Source organism: Myotis daubentonii, chromosome 19 (assembly GCF_963259705.1).
Source record: "Myotis daubentonii chromosome 19, mMyoDau2.1, whole genome shotgun sequence".
Classification (NCBI taxonomy): Eukaryota; Metazoa; Chordata; class Mammalia; order Chiroptera; family Vespertilionidae; genus Myotis; species Myotis daubentonii.
In genome coordinates this window covers 14,015,521-14,029,661 of record NC_081858.1, presented here as the reverse complement: position 1 = coordinate 14,029,661, position 14,141 = coordinate 14,015,521, and the positions used below count along the sequence as shown (strand labels likewise).

The 14,141-nt window shown below is 56.9% G+C and overlaps 2 protein-coding genes across 16 annotated transcripts in view; one reads left to right on the top strand and one right to left on the bottom strand.

Annotated features, from left to right (window-relative positions):
• MED15 (mediator complex subunit 15) overlaps positions 1-2,708 on the top strand; it is a 62,398-nt gene extending 59,690 nt beyond the window's left edge. For all 11 annotated transcript variants that reach the window (XM_059676281.1, XM_059676283.1, XM_059676277.1 and 8 more), the window contains 4 exons: positions 108-268; positions 352-518; positions 946-1,044; positions 1,753-2,708. In XM_059676281.1, the coding sequence (XP_059532264.1) occupies positions 108-268; positions 352-518; positions 946-1,044; positions 1,753-1,889 (564 nt within the window). In that variant the 3' untranslated portion in view covers positions 1,890-2,708. The remainder of the gene's footprint in view (positions 1-107; positions 269-351; positions 519-945; positions 1,045-1,752) is intronic.
• A 602-nt stretch (positions 2,709-3,310) lies between these two features.
• On the bottom strand, positions 3,311-8,623 carry CCDC74B (coiled-coil domain containing 74B). Of its 5 annotated transcripts, XM_059676287.1 has the most exons (8): positions 8,345-8,623; positions 7,257-7,301; positions 6,154-6,213; positions 5,144-5,303; positions 4,176-4,362; positions 4,018-4,100; positions 3,881-3,937; positions 3,314-3,775 (listed from the first exon to the last, which is right to left on the bottom strand). In XM_059676287.1, exons 1-8 carry the CDS (start codon positions 8,601-8,603, stop codon positions 3,637-3,639), a joined length of 990 nt encoding a protein of 329 aa, XP_059532270.1. In that variant the 5' UTR covers positions 8,604-8,623; the 3' UTR covers positions 3,314-3,636. The 5 variants fall into 5 exon arrangements, with proteins under 5 accessions (XP_059532273.1, XP_059532269.1, XP_059532271.1 ...); XM_059676290.1 differs by having other exon boundaries at positions 3,311-3,746; positions 4,018-4,362; XM_059676285.1 differs by having other exon boundaries at positions 3,313-3,775; positions 4,018-4,362.
• Positions 8,624-14,141: the final 5,518 nt, after the last annotated feature.

Genomic DNA, 14,141 nt, shown 5'->3' with positions numbered 1-14,141 from the left:
TTGGAGGTGGTGGGGAGCCTCAGGAAGTGTGGCTGTAAGGACGAGGGCCTTGGGTTCAGGAGAGCCTTCCCAGGAGGAGGCTGCTGACCTCACCCCTCCTGTACCAGCCCACGCCTCCACCACCCCCGGTACCACCAACCAAGCAGCAGTACTTGTGCCAGCCGCTCCTGGATGCCGTCCTGGCCAACATCCGCTCGCCCGTCTTCAACCATTCCCTGTACCGCACATTCGTGCCAGCCATGACGGCCATCCATGGCCCACCCATCACGTATGTACAGCCTTGAGGTGGGCGCAGGTGTGGGACTACAGGCACAGCCTAGCCAGTGTGGTCACCACGATCGCCTCCTCCAGGGCACCGGTGGTGTGCACCCGGAAGCGGAAGCTGGAAGAGGATGAGCGGCAGAGCATCCCCAACGTGCTCCAGGGCGAGGTGGCCAGATTAGACCCCAAGTTCCTGGTGAACTTGGACCCTTCTCACTGCAGTAACAACGGCACCGTCCACCTGATATGCAAGCTGGGTGAGTACCGGGAGGGCAGGGCGGGCGAGGAGTAAGCCCAGCCCCAGGGCTCCACCATTTCTCCAGGCCATGGGGGAGCTAAGAACACAGCTTCCAGGCTTCGCCTCAACTGGCCCAATCCAGACTGTGCACTGTGCTCAGCCTCCTACAGACACCCAGGCTCACACCACAGCCCCAGGCCCAGCGGAGCTGCCTGCGTTGTCCTCCTTGATCCTTATACCCTAGCCCCGGGACATCTTCTGAGGCTGGACCATGAGCCCAGCACTGTCCCCTCGCCCCTGTGCCAGGGAAATCCAACCCTCCTGTCCAGTGGGGGCTCTGCTTGCCTGAGGCCCTAGAGCCAGTGTCCTCCAGGCTTTGCAGCCTCACCAGAGCAGGGCCGTGAGGCAGGGTGGGCGGGTCATGGGCACAGCCTCTTGTGTTGCAGATGACAAGGACCTCCCAAGCGTGCCACCCCTGGAGCTCAGTGTGCCCGCCGACTACCCCGCCCAGAGCCCGCTGTGGATCGACCGGCAGTGGCAATACGGTGGGTGAGCCAAGAGGGCAGCTGTGAGGAGTCCCTGCCTGGGACCCAGGGCAGGCAGGGTCAGCTCTGAGCAACCAGGGTTTCCCCCATGTGCCGCCCAAGCTGAGGCCCTCCCTTTCCTCCTCTGGTTCCCCTTTGTGGACAAGAGCACGTTGCCCCCCAGCCACTGGAGAAAGAAGGGTCTCTGCCCCCATTGTGTCCTTTTATCCTGCAACTTCAGGGCATCGGTGTACAGTAGGTGAGGAGTGAGCAGACCCAGGCCCAGCTGTTCAGTGGCCCTCGTGGGCCGCTGCAGGCTCACAGACATGCCCGGGCCTGCAATCCCCCTGGACTGGGCGGACAGACAGGAGCTTGGGCTCAGGGGAACCCATCTGGGTGACATGGTGCTCAGAGGCCCAGAGGGCTTCGTTGATGAGTCCCCATGAGGCTCAGACCTGGCACACAGAGGACCAGGACTAGAGCCCTGAGGCCATCCCTGAGGGAAAGCCCTGGGTTCCAAGTCCACTCATGCTGCAGTTGTCCAGTGACACTGGGCCTGGGAGACCTGACAGCCACCAGCGGTGCATGGGCGATGGCCTCCCAGGTAGCTGTGGCTGGAAGTGCCCCAGACACCAGCTCTGCCTTTGAGGGCAGGTTCCCATACAAGAGTTGCATGGGGCCCATTGTCCTGGAGGAGGGCAGTGCTCAAGACCCACTGCTCTGTTGCAGACGCCAACCCCTTCCTGCAGTCGGTGCACCGATGCATGACCTCGAGGCTGCTGCAGCTCCCCGACAAGCACTCAGTTACAGCCCTGCTCAACACCTGGGCGGAGAGCATCCACCAGGCCTGCCTCTCGGCTGCCTAGCCACCACCACTGCTGCATCTCGGGCTGCCAGCCCACCAGGGACCACGGGTCGGCTGGCAGCCTTGTTGGGGCCACAGAGGACACACACCTTGTGTCGGACCCTTCTAGGTGTTGGCTCCCTAGAGAGCCTGGGCTTAGGTTAGCTTTCCTGCTTTTATCTTCTGCCTTGGGGACCTACCAAGCGTTCCCCACACTTGAACCGGATGGGACGGGCTCTGGAGTCCTCTGTGGTAGGAGTGGCAGACACGCCCCAGGCCTGCGCTCCTCAAGCTGCTGTCCCTTTGGCACCTGCAGGGCCCCTGTCCCCCCTGACTCCCAGGGAGAAGTCAGGTCCCTGCTACAGCCCTTGTGTGTGCGCCAGAAAACACTCCCCCCGTTTCTGTAGGAAACCCTGAAGACACACAGAATTCTCTGCTCAGTGTTGGGTTCACACGGGGCCTGCCGTAGGGAGGCTCCCGCATCCAGGGGCACCCGTGTGTCTCAAAGGAAGTCTGGCCTGTGGATAGTTGCAAGTCACCACTACCAGCTGGACCTCACACCTCACGGCATGTTCCCTTCAAGCCCTGGGGCCTGCTCAGCACTGGGGGTCCTGGGAAGCAGAGCATTCTGGGGGAACCCTGTCCTTGGCACCATGTGCACTAGCTGGGCTCACTTTTGGGTCAGGGTGCCATCCTCTGGACCTGGTATCCTCAGAGCCACTCTGGAGAGGGAGGGCTCCCTGATGAAGCATCAGCCAGCCCTCTGGTTCAGAGGTTCCCTCTTTTGTATGTGCACTACTATACCTTCTGTGGTTCTTATAATAAATTTATTATTCCTGTGTTTGTCATGAATTTGTCACTATGCCCCACCCCACCCCACCCCTGTGAGTCCAGAGCCTACTATTCAGTGAGGGGTGTTGTCAGGGCTGAACCAGGTCCCTCACCTTGGAGATGGCCATGGATGCCCAGACCTCAGTTCACCCTCATCTGACTTGATGCCTCGTCCTGGTTCACCTCCAGGTTTCTGGCAAAGTCCCTGTTCCCTGAAGCTGGAGGAGGCAGAGATTAGCCCTGAGAAACACCCATGAGATATAAGAGGAAGCTGCTGTTCTGGCAATTGAGGGTAGATGTGAGGCCCTCAGGGGGTGGGGACATCACGGGGTAGGCCCAGCACCCTGCAGAGGACCATTCTCCTGGGGCCTTGACTGTGGCCCTTCACGGACGGCGGTGGGCTCAGCAGTGTGGCTCATCGCCGATGGCAGTGTGGACACAGATGTTGCCAAGGTAGGTGGACATGGTCTTGCCCTGAGGAGTGTCTGGTCAAGCAGAAGACCCGAGTGCTTGTGCCCAGAAGGCAGCTCAGGCAGGAAAGGCCCTGAAGCCAATAAGGGGTGCACACGAAGCTTGTTTCCAGGGCGGCCGCCAGCGCCCTCTCCCCCGCACTCCACTATAGGGCGCAGAGCTGGGGGCCTCCCAGGGCAGCAGCACCTGACAGCCAGCGAGGGACTAGACTCAAGACTGGGAGAAACAAGCTTTATTCTTCAACAGGTGAAGTAATACTTTTAACACGCTCTTGTGTAAATGCAGAATAGCAAAATACTGAGCAAGAAAATAAACGTTTTTCAGTTCTCAGACCAAGGACTTTATCTGCTGTGAGTTTGGTTTATGTGGAATTTTTTTTTTTGGAATGCTGCCTAGAGAGGGTGAGTGTCCCCAGCTGTGACCTGGGCCTGGCCGGGACCACGGTGCAGGCTGCTCAGGGCAGGCACTCAGAGCACGGAGCGGTGCAGCCGCCGGCTCTGCACCACCTGCAGCCTTTTCTGCCGCTCTGCAAAGTTATTCTTCAGGGTCTGCTTCAGTGCGGGCAGGATGGCGCGCTCTGACACGGGAATCGGGCTCAGGATCAGGCTGGCAGGGGCAGAGGGTGGGCAGCAGAGCCAGGGCCTCCTTTCCACTGTGCCCCGCCCCCTTCTCCTTGCAGGTGCCCCACCCATCCTGTGCCCCTGGACTCACCATTTCCTAGAGACACCCTTGGTGGGGACCTTGGAGAGCTGCATAGCTTCCTGGTCACTGGGGAAGGAAGAGGAAGCAGTGAGCCCTGCACCACCAGCCCCTCCTGTGTTGGGGCAAGAGCCACACTGGGCACTCACTTGGGAGAGCTCGGGGCCGCCTCCTCGGAGGCAGCCTGGGATGACTTCTGGGTCCTTTCCAGGAGAGACTTGAGATGCTGCAGCTGGAAGACAGGGAGAAGGCATGGCGGCCAAGGCTGCAGAGCCGCCAGGGCTGCGCCCCACCACCCGAGCCTCACCTCTTGGGCCTGCAGGAGGTTGGCATTCCACAGCTGGCGGATGACCACTTCACACTGCTGGAGTGAGGTGGGTTTGCGCAAGTGGGGGGGCAGGTTCATCAGGCGGGGCACCCCCATCACCTGCTTGCTCTTGTGCTGGCTGCCTGCCACTGAGGTGGCGTCTGGATAAAAGGTCTCCACTTCATCTCTGAAACAGTCAGTGCAGCAGCCAGAGGTGGCCTGGCTGCCTTCTGCTGACCAGGGCGCCTGCACCGGGGTCTCTGGGGCCAGTGATCTGGGCCCATCTCTTCCTCCCCAGTGACCAGGTGCGCATGTGTGGTTCACACTGTCCTGACCCCAAACTTGGTAGAACTGGTCAAGAGGGAATCTAAGGACTGTGCAGAGGGAAGCAGGAGCCTGTCCTGCTGGCTGTACTACCTGGGGGACAATGGGGTCCCTTTTCTGGTGCAAAGTACAGACTCCCTGCTGCTTTCCAGGGAAGTTCCAAAACCTGGGGTGTCCTGCTGACGGTGCCTTCCAATGGCCAAGTGAGTTTCCCAGGTGGAGCCTGGAAACCTGACTCTCTTCTTGGTGAAAAGCAAGCTCATTTGGAGGTCAAATTTGAGTAAATGGTTGCAGGGGTCCTCAAACTTTTTAAACGGGGCCATTTCACTGTCCCTTCAGACCGTTGGAGGGCCGGACTATAGTTTAAAAAAAAAACTATGAACAAATTCCTATGCCCACTGCAGATATCTTATTTTGAAGTAAAAAAACAAAACAGGAACAAATACAATATTTGTATTTGCATGTGGCCTGCGGGCCGTAGTTTGACGACCCCTGGTTTAGGGGCTGCTGCTGGCCCCTCTGGTGGGCTCAGGTCAGCACAGGGGCCCTGTAGGACCCCCAGCTTAGTTCATGCTGGAGGCCAGCCCATTAGGAAGGCAAAGCAATGGGCTGGTTCCAGGGTGTGAACCTTCTAAATGCCTTACCTGGAGGGCCTCTGTGCCACGGGGGCTTTGTCCAACTTGCTGCTGTGAAGCAGGCCAGCAGCCGAAGTCTTCTCTTCCAGGTCTGTCTTCTGGAGAGCATCCGTTTTTGAGTCTGTCTTCTTGGAGCTGGGCTGAGGCCTGGCCTTGTTTTGAGAGTTAGCTACAGGTCAGACCCAGACAGGGCCAATTACTGCGGGCATCAAGCATTTGTGCCCAGTCCTCCAGGATCAGCTGTGTGTGCCCAAGGAACCCCCGCCCCTGCCTCAGTTTCCTCCTGGTAAAGGGGAGATGGTAGCAGAGCCTCCTGCTGGAAAACAGGAAGGAGGGTCTGAGCATGAAGCTTGAGGGCGGAGCCTCCTGACCGCTCTGACTCCTGAAACAGGGCCAGTCTCTTCCCAGGCTTCCGAAAACGCTGGGTGTGGGTGGCCCTGCAGCTGTCCCCTGACTAAAGCAGAACCCCACTTGGGACAAAATGAAACTGAATGAGAGGTCCTGATCCACCCCCAGGTTTACTCTCCCAGAACAAGATCCATGGCCTGCTGGGTCCAACTTAGAGCCCGGTGGCTCCCAATCAACATGCCTGCCTCTCAGGAGGCAGCGCGGGGAGAAGAGGCTCTCGGTGCTGCAAAGGGCGCCGGGGCCATCAGACCTGCGTCCTGCCTGCTTAGCGGGGACACTACCAGCCGGGCAGCCAGCTCCCCACCCTGTCTCTGGAAGACACTCAGAGAGGCTGTCAGCGCGTCTGCCCACCACCCGCTCCAGGTGGGCCTCGCTGACATCACTGTTTCTGCAGCCTCCCTCCCTCCCGCTGACCCACAGCCCGGTCCCATCCAGCCCAGCCCCCTTCTGGTGGTTTCAGCTCACCACACCCTCTTGGCTCCCTTTTGTTGCCCCTTAACCCTCAGGTCCTTGGGGCCTGGCAAAGGCACCATCTCCCCACCCCCAGGGCTGCCTGACAGTGGGGCACTTGCCCTCCCCCCCAAGCACACTGAGGGTGCTGGCAGGCTCACCTGACATCACTGAGTTTGGAATGGGCTTGACGGCCTGAAAGTTGGAATTGTTGATGCTACCTGTGGGCGAACACGCAGGGTTCAACCCAAGATGGCAGCAAGGATGCTTATGTTCCACTTTCCCCAGCAGCTTCTGCACAGCAAGAGGCCGGGCCCTCCTGCGCCCGCCTCCTGGCCTTGCAGGCCCTGGGCCCAGGCATTCATGCAGAGGGCCCCCCCCCCAACCCCACCCCTGATGTTCTGGTGAGGCAGCCTCAGATCTAGCCAGTGCCTGAGGGAGCCAAGGCCACAAAGGAGGGGGCTTGGGGCCGTAGAAGTAGGCAGGTCCTGAAGGCATACAACCTCTCCTGATGTCCCTTCGGGGACCCCCGTACCCCCCCTCCACACACACACACACACTGCAGGACTGGGGCCGCTAAATGGGCATCACTGTGTGTCTAGGACAGCTCACTGGAGCTGCTCTGCCCACTAAAGTCAGGCCCCCATATCCCATTCTCTGTGTCCCCCAGGAAGAAAGAACCTCGGGCACCCCCCCGCCCCGAGACTGGAGCACTCCAGGCTGGCACCACTCACCACTCAGTGTCAGGCCTGGCCCCAAATGTTAGTGGGGAGAACAAGCCCAAAGCAGTCTGGGCTGGGCTGGGCTGGGGGACAGGTAGAGTCAATGTGCCTCAGATGAGGGAGGACTTTGGACAAGTGGCTGCAGGTCTCTGTGTCCTGCACTTTCTTCTCCCAGACCCCACAGTTGCTTCTGAGATGGTAGGGAGGCTCCCAGGGAGTGAGAGGCCAGAGCAGCAGCCAAGTGAGAGCTCACCGAGGCAGTGAGGCTGGGGAAGGCAGGGGCAGGCCTGGGCACCCCACCGGCAGCTGTTCTGCCCACTGACCCTACTGTTCAGACTTCAGGCCTGGGGCTCCCTGAGAGCGGCACCTGTGCTTGTCACCCAGACCATGGCTGGGTGCAGCGGTGTCTGTCCAGATCCTCCAGGACCCCCCACCACTAGGACAGTAGGTGGGCCAGAGCAGCTGGGTGGGCACAGGCAGTTTAGAGGGGCTGCTCTTGACAGTGGTAACTTCCCATCGGGCACTGAGGGCCTCAGTCTTACCTCTCTTAATTGACTTCTGGTTCATTATGAGCTTGTAATGGAGCTCTGGAAGCAAGCACATGTTCTTGTCATTTTCAAAGCCACAGCCATTTGAGAGAAGCTTGGCTTGCCCTGCCCTGCCCACCCTCTCTCCGCTGAGTACCCAAGAGGCCTCAGGGACCCTGCCCCATGGGCCAAGACCTTGCCTTGGGCTCCTTAGGGCTGGGAGTGCCTCTGGCTGTTCCCTGAGCCAAAGCCCTGCATGAGAGCCTCACCCAAAATCCCACCCTTCATCCATGACGTCTACAGGGCGCCCTCTGCCAGGTGGGGGGCTTGGTTCCAAGGGTAGAGGGATGAGTCAGGATGACCCAGCTTTCCAGGAGCCCCTGGCCATGGATGAGCAGATGTAGTCCGTGCTACAACCAAGTGCCCAAGGCACGGCTGGTATCAGGGAGGGACTGGGGTGAGACTCAAGAAGACGGGGAGAGCTAAAGTGTGAGGGAGGCCAGAGAGAGGGGCAGGGTCCCACGGTGGAGGCCTCAAGTTCTGCTTCAGGGGGCTGAGGAGCCTCCAGGGGTGTAAAATTAGGAAGTGGGTCTGTCCTGAGGAGACACAAGGGCACAGGGTCCCAGATGTCTGGGGAGAGGTTGGATGGAGCCCAGGGATCCTGCTGGGCCAGCATATCTGCCCTTGATCTGGGTTTGCTTAGTGTGTGAAAGTTCACTGAGCTACTTTTGAGGATATGTTTTACTTTTTTAAAAGTTTTAAAAATGAGGTGGGCCTGGCCCTGCCTGCAGAAAAGGCTCACCGGGTGACTGTGGGAAATGATGCGGCCACACCCGCCCTGCCAGATGGGCAGTTGACCAGAAGGCCACCTTCTATGAAGACAGACCCATGACTGGAGGGGGGGGGGGGTGGTGGTCTGGGGTAGGGAGCCTGAGCCCCGCGGTAGGACCCGGGGTGGGCTTGCTGCCCTGAGTCCTCCCTAAACCGGCGTGTTCTAGTCCATGAACTGCTTCGGTGCTGAGGATAGAGACCAGGGAGGCGGGTCTTCTGGTCTCCCGGTCCCACCGCGGGGGGCGCGGAGTCCGGCCGCCACCTGCACTCACCCTTGTTCTCCCGCTTCAGGTGATCAATCTCCTCGTGGAGTTTGACTAGCGTCTCCGAGTGCTGCTGCTGCAGGAACTGCAGGCTCTTCTCCAGGTCCAGTACCCGCTTCTGCGCCTCGCCGACCCCGAGCTGCGCGGCCTGATACCCCAGGTTGTGGAGGGCCGCGGACGTGCGATGGCGCGGGCGCTGTGCGCTCCGGGAGCTCGGGGTCTCCGAGCTGGGGGGCGGCTGCCCGGCCGCCGCCCCTGTTGTGTTCATGTCGCCGCAGCTGCCGCCGCTGCTCCTCCCCTCGGTGGCCGGGCAGCCCCGGCCTAGTGCCGCGTCGCCATGGAAACGGGCGCGACCTAGTGGGCGTGGCGTTAATGGGCGGGCGGGTGGAGGCGGGGCCTGAGCGAGGGGGTTCTCTTTCTGCCCCGTGAGTGGAACGTAACTTCAAAGGAATCCGCCCTAGCCGGCTTGCGCAGTGGGTAGCGCCTGGGCCTGCGGACTGAAGGGTCCCGGGTTCGAACGTACCTCAGTTGCAGGCTAAATCCCCAGCCCTGGTTCTTTTTTTTCTTTCTTTTTTTTTTTTTAGTAAATCTTTATTGTTCAGATTATTACATTTGTTCCTCTTTTTTCCCCCCCATAGCTCCCCTCCACCCAGTTCCCACCCCACCCTCTGCCCTTACCCCCCCACTGTCCTCATCCCTAGGTGCACAATTTTTGTCCAGTCTCTTCCCGCATCTCCCACACCTTTCCCCACCAAGAATAGTGAGTCCATTCCCTTTCTATGTCCCTGATTCTATTATAATCACCAGTTCGTTCTGTTCATCAGATTATTTATTCACTTGATTCTTAGATTCACTTGTTGATAGATGCATATTTGTTGTTCATAATTAGTATCTTTACCTTTTTCTTCTTCTTCCTCTTCTTAAAGGATACCTTTCAGCATTTCATATAATCCTGGTTTGGTGGTGATGAACTCCTTTAGCTTTTTCTTATCTGTGAAGCTCTTTATCTGACCTTCAATTCTGAATGATAGCTTTGCTGGATAAAGTAATCTTGGTTGTAGGTTCTTGGCATTCATCACTTTGAATATTTCTTGCCAGTCCCTTCTGGCCTGCAAAGTTTCTGTTGAGAAATCAGCTGACAGTCATATGGGTATTCCCTTGTAGGTAACTGAGTTTCTTTCTCTTGCTGCTTTTAAGATTCTCTCTTTGTCTTTTGCTCTTGGCATTTTAATTATGATGTGTCTTGGTGTGGTCCTCTTTGGATTCCCAGCCCTGGTTCTGATCGGGGTGCCTACGGGATGTTTCTCTCTCGGTCTCTCCCCCTCCCTTCCACTCTTATCCTGGGGTGAGGATTAACAAAAGAAAGGAATCCTTCGGCCTGGCCAGTGTTGCTCAGTGGTTGAGCATCGACCAGGAGGTCACAGTTCGATTCCTGGTCTGGACTGGATCCCTAGTAGGGGCCCTGCAGGAGGCAGCCTATCCCGTGTGGCTCAGGAAGCCCCCCCCCCCCAAAAAAAAAGATCTTAATAGAATGATGGTCAGCAGTTTTCCACGTGTGTCCTTTCAGGGTTGTGATCTGCACTGATTGGTTGGCCGGCACCAGGGCAGGGGGGTCATTATTCAATGCAGCTGGTCCTGCGGTCAGCCTTGGATGGTTTTGTTGCTTATCTGGAACTGAAACACAACAACAATGGAACAATCCGAGTCACAGTAAGAATCCGGGTCCTGCCGAAACCGGTTTGGCTCAGTGGATAGAGCGTCCGCCTGCGGACTGAAAGGTCCCAGGTTCGATTCCGGTCAAGGGCATGTACCTAGGTTGCGGGCACATCCCCAGAAGGAGATGTGCAGGAGGCAGCTGATCGATGTTTCTCTCTCATGTTTCTCTCTCATCGATGTTTCTAAATCTCTCTCTCTCTCCCTTACTCTCTGTAAAAAATCAATAAAAATATATTAAAAAAAAAAGAATCCGGGTCCTGGGTTGCGGCATCATTATGTTGAAGAAGGCAGCGGGAATGGTACTAGGTGTTTGACCGGTGGGGTCAGACCAAACCTGGGTTCATCAACCTCGGTACTTGGGTTCTGGCTAGGAAAGAATTCAGAGCCAAGAACCCAACTGTAAGAGTAAATTGGGTAAATTACAGAGGTAGGAAAAGTAATTCCTAGAAGAAGTGGGTTTAGGAAACACATTATAGCGGTAAAGGAAGGGCCCTTGGAGCTTGGGAGTGAGGAAGCTGATGGTAAAGTGCCTGGGGGTGGGGGTGGAAGAGAAAGGGAATGGAAAGGGGAAGGTGCAGGCGTGGTCCTGGGAGGGAGAGTGTGGCAAACTTTAACTTGGGGTCACTGTGCTGGGTCAGGTCCCCATGCTCCCCACTGGAAGCCGCTGGCACCCACCCCAGCCACCCATTCTGCTCCTGGCTTCTCAGGCACAAGCCACGGGGTGCCGCAGGCTATCCTTTCGTACTGCCTGCTCCCCCCAGATACCACCTCCCAGCCCCTGACCACTGGAAGCCAGTCCCCTCCTTGACCTTACCATTCTTAGTTCTTCATGACTTCTAGGCCCTGTACCATGAGGTCTTAGAGCAATGGGTGGTCCTGCCTACTGTATCCCCAGTACAACTGAGGGTGCACATAGTAGGTGGCTATTTCACAGTTGATAGATGTGTGGGCGAAATAGAGCATTTCATTTTTGCTTTTTTAAAAAATATATATTTTTATTGATTTCAGAGAGAAAGGGAGAGAGATAATAAACATCAACGATGAAAGAGAATTGATTGGTTGCCTCCTGCACGCCCCACGGTAAGGATCAAGCCTGCAACGCAGGCGCAGGCACGTGCCCTGACTGGAAATTGAAACGTGACCTCTTGGTCGATGCTCAACCACTGAGCCACGCCAGCTGGGCTCATTTGTGCTTTTGAGGGTGTGGAGAGTGTTTTCAGGTGAAGAAAACAGCGCGAGAGCAATGTGGACAGGAGGGCTGTGCATGGAGATGGTCAAGGAGAGGATACCCTGTCCTTGTGGGCAGGGATGGACTTCCGTCAGGGGGAGCAGAGAAGGGGGTGTAGTGGGGAAATGGTGCCGTTGACACCTGACCCCAGGCCACCATCTCCTGGGGTGTTCCTATCTCTTCTCTTGACTTAATGAGTCTGGTAATAAAACCAGTAATCTGTCAATGCTGCACTTGGGACATTTAACCCCCAAGCCAGCCTGACGAGATGCTCATGCGGGGCTGCTAACGCACAGTTCCCAGCTGCACGTGACCCTCAGCTTCCAGAAGGCACAGGAAGTACAACACATGTTCCAGGATCACCAGGTGTGTGTGTGTGTTTTGTATTAAAGGGGACTCTGACCTGTTGAACAGAAAGGAAAATTCTCTTAGCTTAGGCCAGGGGTGGGGAATGTCTGGCCCGCGGGCCGTATGAAGCTCTCAAAATCATTCGGTCTGGCCCTGCCCAGGCATTAGGGGTGAGTTACTTAAATGTTTGACCAAATATAGCAGGCTAGTTTTTTATTTTATTTTTTTATGTCTTTATTGTTGAGAGTATTACAGATGTCCCCCTTTTTTCCTCCCCTTTGCCCCGCTCCACCCGGTTCCTGCCCCAGGCCTTCACCACCTTATTGACTGTGTCCATAGGTAAGATCTTTGGTTAATCTCTTCCCTCCCCCTCCTCCCCCGTTCCCTCTGAGATTCGTCAGTCTGTCCCATGCTTCCATGCCTCTGATTCTATTTTATTCACCAGCTTATTTTGCTCATTAGATTTCTTGTTCATTTACTTTGATTTTTAGATTTGATTATTGATAAGTATTTGTTACCATTTTATTGTTCATATTTATTTCCTCCTCTCCCCTCCTCCCTCCTTCCCCTTCTCCTCTTTCTCCTCCTCCTCTCTCTCTCTCTTTTTTTAAAATATATATATTTTTATTGATTTCAGAGAGGAAGGGAAAGGGAGAGAGAGAGATAGAAACACCAATGATGAGAGGGAATCATTGATTGGCTGCCTCCTGCACATACATCCCCCACTGGGGATTGAGCCCACAACCCGGGCATGTGCCCTTGCCTGGAATTGAACCTGGGACCCTTCAGTCCGCAGGCCAACACTCTATCCACTGAGCTAAGCCAGGTAGGGCTCCTCCTCTCTTCAACATTTCACATAATACTAGTTTGGTGGTGGTGAACTCCTTTAGCTTTTTGGCTCAGCCTCCTGTCACCTGAGCTGGGCACTCTAGGGCAGTGGTCACCAACCAGTGGTCCATGGTTGGTGGACCGTGAGGTCTGAAAGGTTGGCAACCACTGCTCTAGGGTGCCTCTGTGTGGGCTGTGTGCACAGTTTTGTAGTTGAGCCTTGCTGCTGTTGGCGTCTCTGGGAGGAGTTGACCTCCAGGCCAATTGGCTGTGAGGACCAGCTGCAAAGACAGTGGGAGAGCTGCTGTGCAGGAGGCGAGGCCCAGCTGTGAAGCAAGGCAGGCTTGGCTCGTGTAGTGCTGGTCACAGGCCTTTTATTGATGGGTTTGGGGCACACTGTCACCAGCTGCAGCTTGTTAGAGATTTTTAGCAAAGTCTGAAGCCTGAGCCAGGACAGGACATTCATATGGAAAAGCTGCTGCAAACAGCTTGGATGGGGCTGCAGACTGGATGGGACAGGACTCAGGGAATCCCCAGGGCGGAGCAAACAGTGTGCTCCAGGCTGGTTGAGACTCAGATATGGGTGCCAGTCAGCCCTGCGACAGGGGAGGTCTCAGCACAGGAACAGTGAACCCTGTGAGCACCCCATCTGGGTGAGAGCCACCCCTGAGTTCCTGCCCTGATGCCAGACAGTCCAGTTCCTCCCTGTATGTGCCTGGGGAGGGCAGGGAGCAGAGGTCAGTAGGAAGGAGGGAGGGGCAGGCAGGAAGGACATGGAATGGCTCCTTCGGTTTCCTGGCTCGGAACTTGCTGATAAGCACAGGGTTTGCTTCCTTAGGGTCAGCCTTTGGCAGCGGTGAGATTTGCACGGGGTTTCTGGGTTCTTTGTGTTATTCTTTCAAGTTCTCTAAGTTTGACCTTCTTACCCAGAACTCCTCACAGCAGCTTTCTGTCCGTCGTGGCAGGCACAGGGGCTGCCCAGTTAGCCGGGCCCTCTGGGTCCGGAAAGCCAGGTCCAGATGGCGATTGCTGGCCCAGCTGTGGTGTGTACGTGGGACTGTATGACAGATGACGTCTAAGCACAACCTTCCAGGCTTGGGAGAAGGTCACCAAGGTTAACCTTAATTCCCTTGGAAGCAGGAACCCAGTCGGAACCCCTCCCGCCCTGGGTGACTGAGAATGTGTGTCATCCCAGGAACCGGTGACTTTCAGGGATGTGGCCGTAGATTTCACCCAGGAGGAGTGGGGGCAGCTGGACTCTCCTCAGAGGGCCCTGTACCGGGACCTGATGCTGGAGAACTACCAGAACCTTCTCGCCCTGGGTAAGAGGCTCCCGAGGCTCGGAGCCTGTGGTCTGGGCACACTCCTCAGGTACTGAGTCTCCTTCCGCACCAGCCTGGCGTGGGGGGTGGGCTCTGTGGTGCGACTGGCATCCATGCCTGGAGGTGTGGCTGGACACAGGCGAGCCAGAACGAGAGGGAGAGGGAGAGGGAGGATAGGGTCCTGGAAGCCCAACCTGCCCTGGAGCTTTCCAAGGGAGATTGGGGGGGGGGGGGATACCTATGGGTTCCTCAGAATGCATGCCTCAACTTGGGTTCGCATTCTGCGACCCCCATCCTTGGGGACGGCCACACCTCTCAGTGCCAGCTCGTGCTGTTCGGGGGCTCTCCTGCCCCGATGCCGGAC

Bases quoted from the DNA above. Each gene is read 5' to 3' on its own strand.
- CCDC74B (XM_059676285.1), bottom strand. From the start codon at position 8,603: ATGAACACAACAGGGGCGGCGGCCGGGCAGCCGCCCCCCAGCTCGGAG. The intron at 7,302-8,344 runs GTGAGTGCAGGT...GCTTGCTTCCAG, and splicing joins CCTGAAGCGGGAGAACAAGG to AGCTCCATTACAAGCTCATA. The intron at 6,214-7,256 runs GTAAGACTGAGG...GTTCGCCCACAG, and splicing joins CCAGAAGTCAATTAAGAGAG to GTAGCATCAACAATTCCAAC.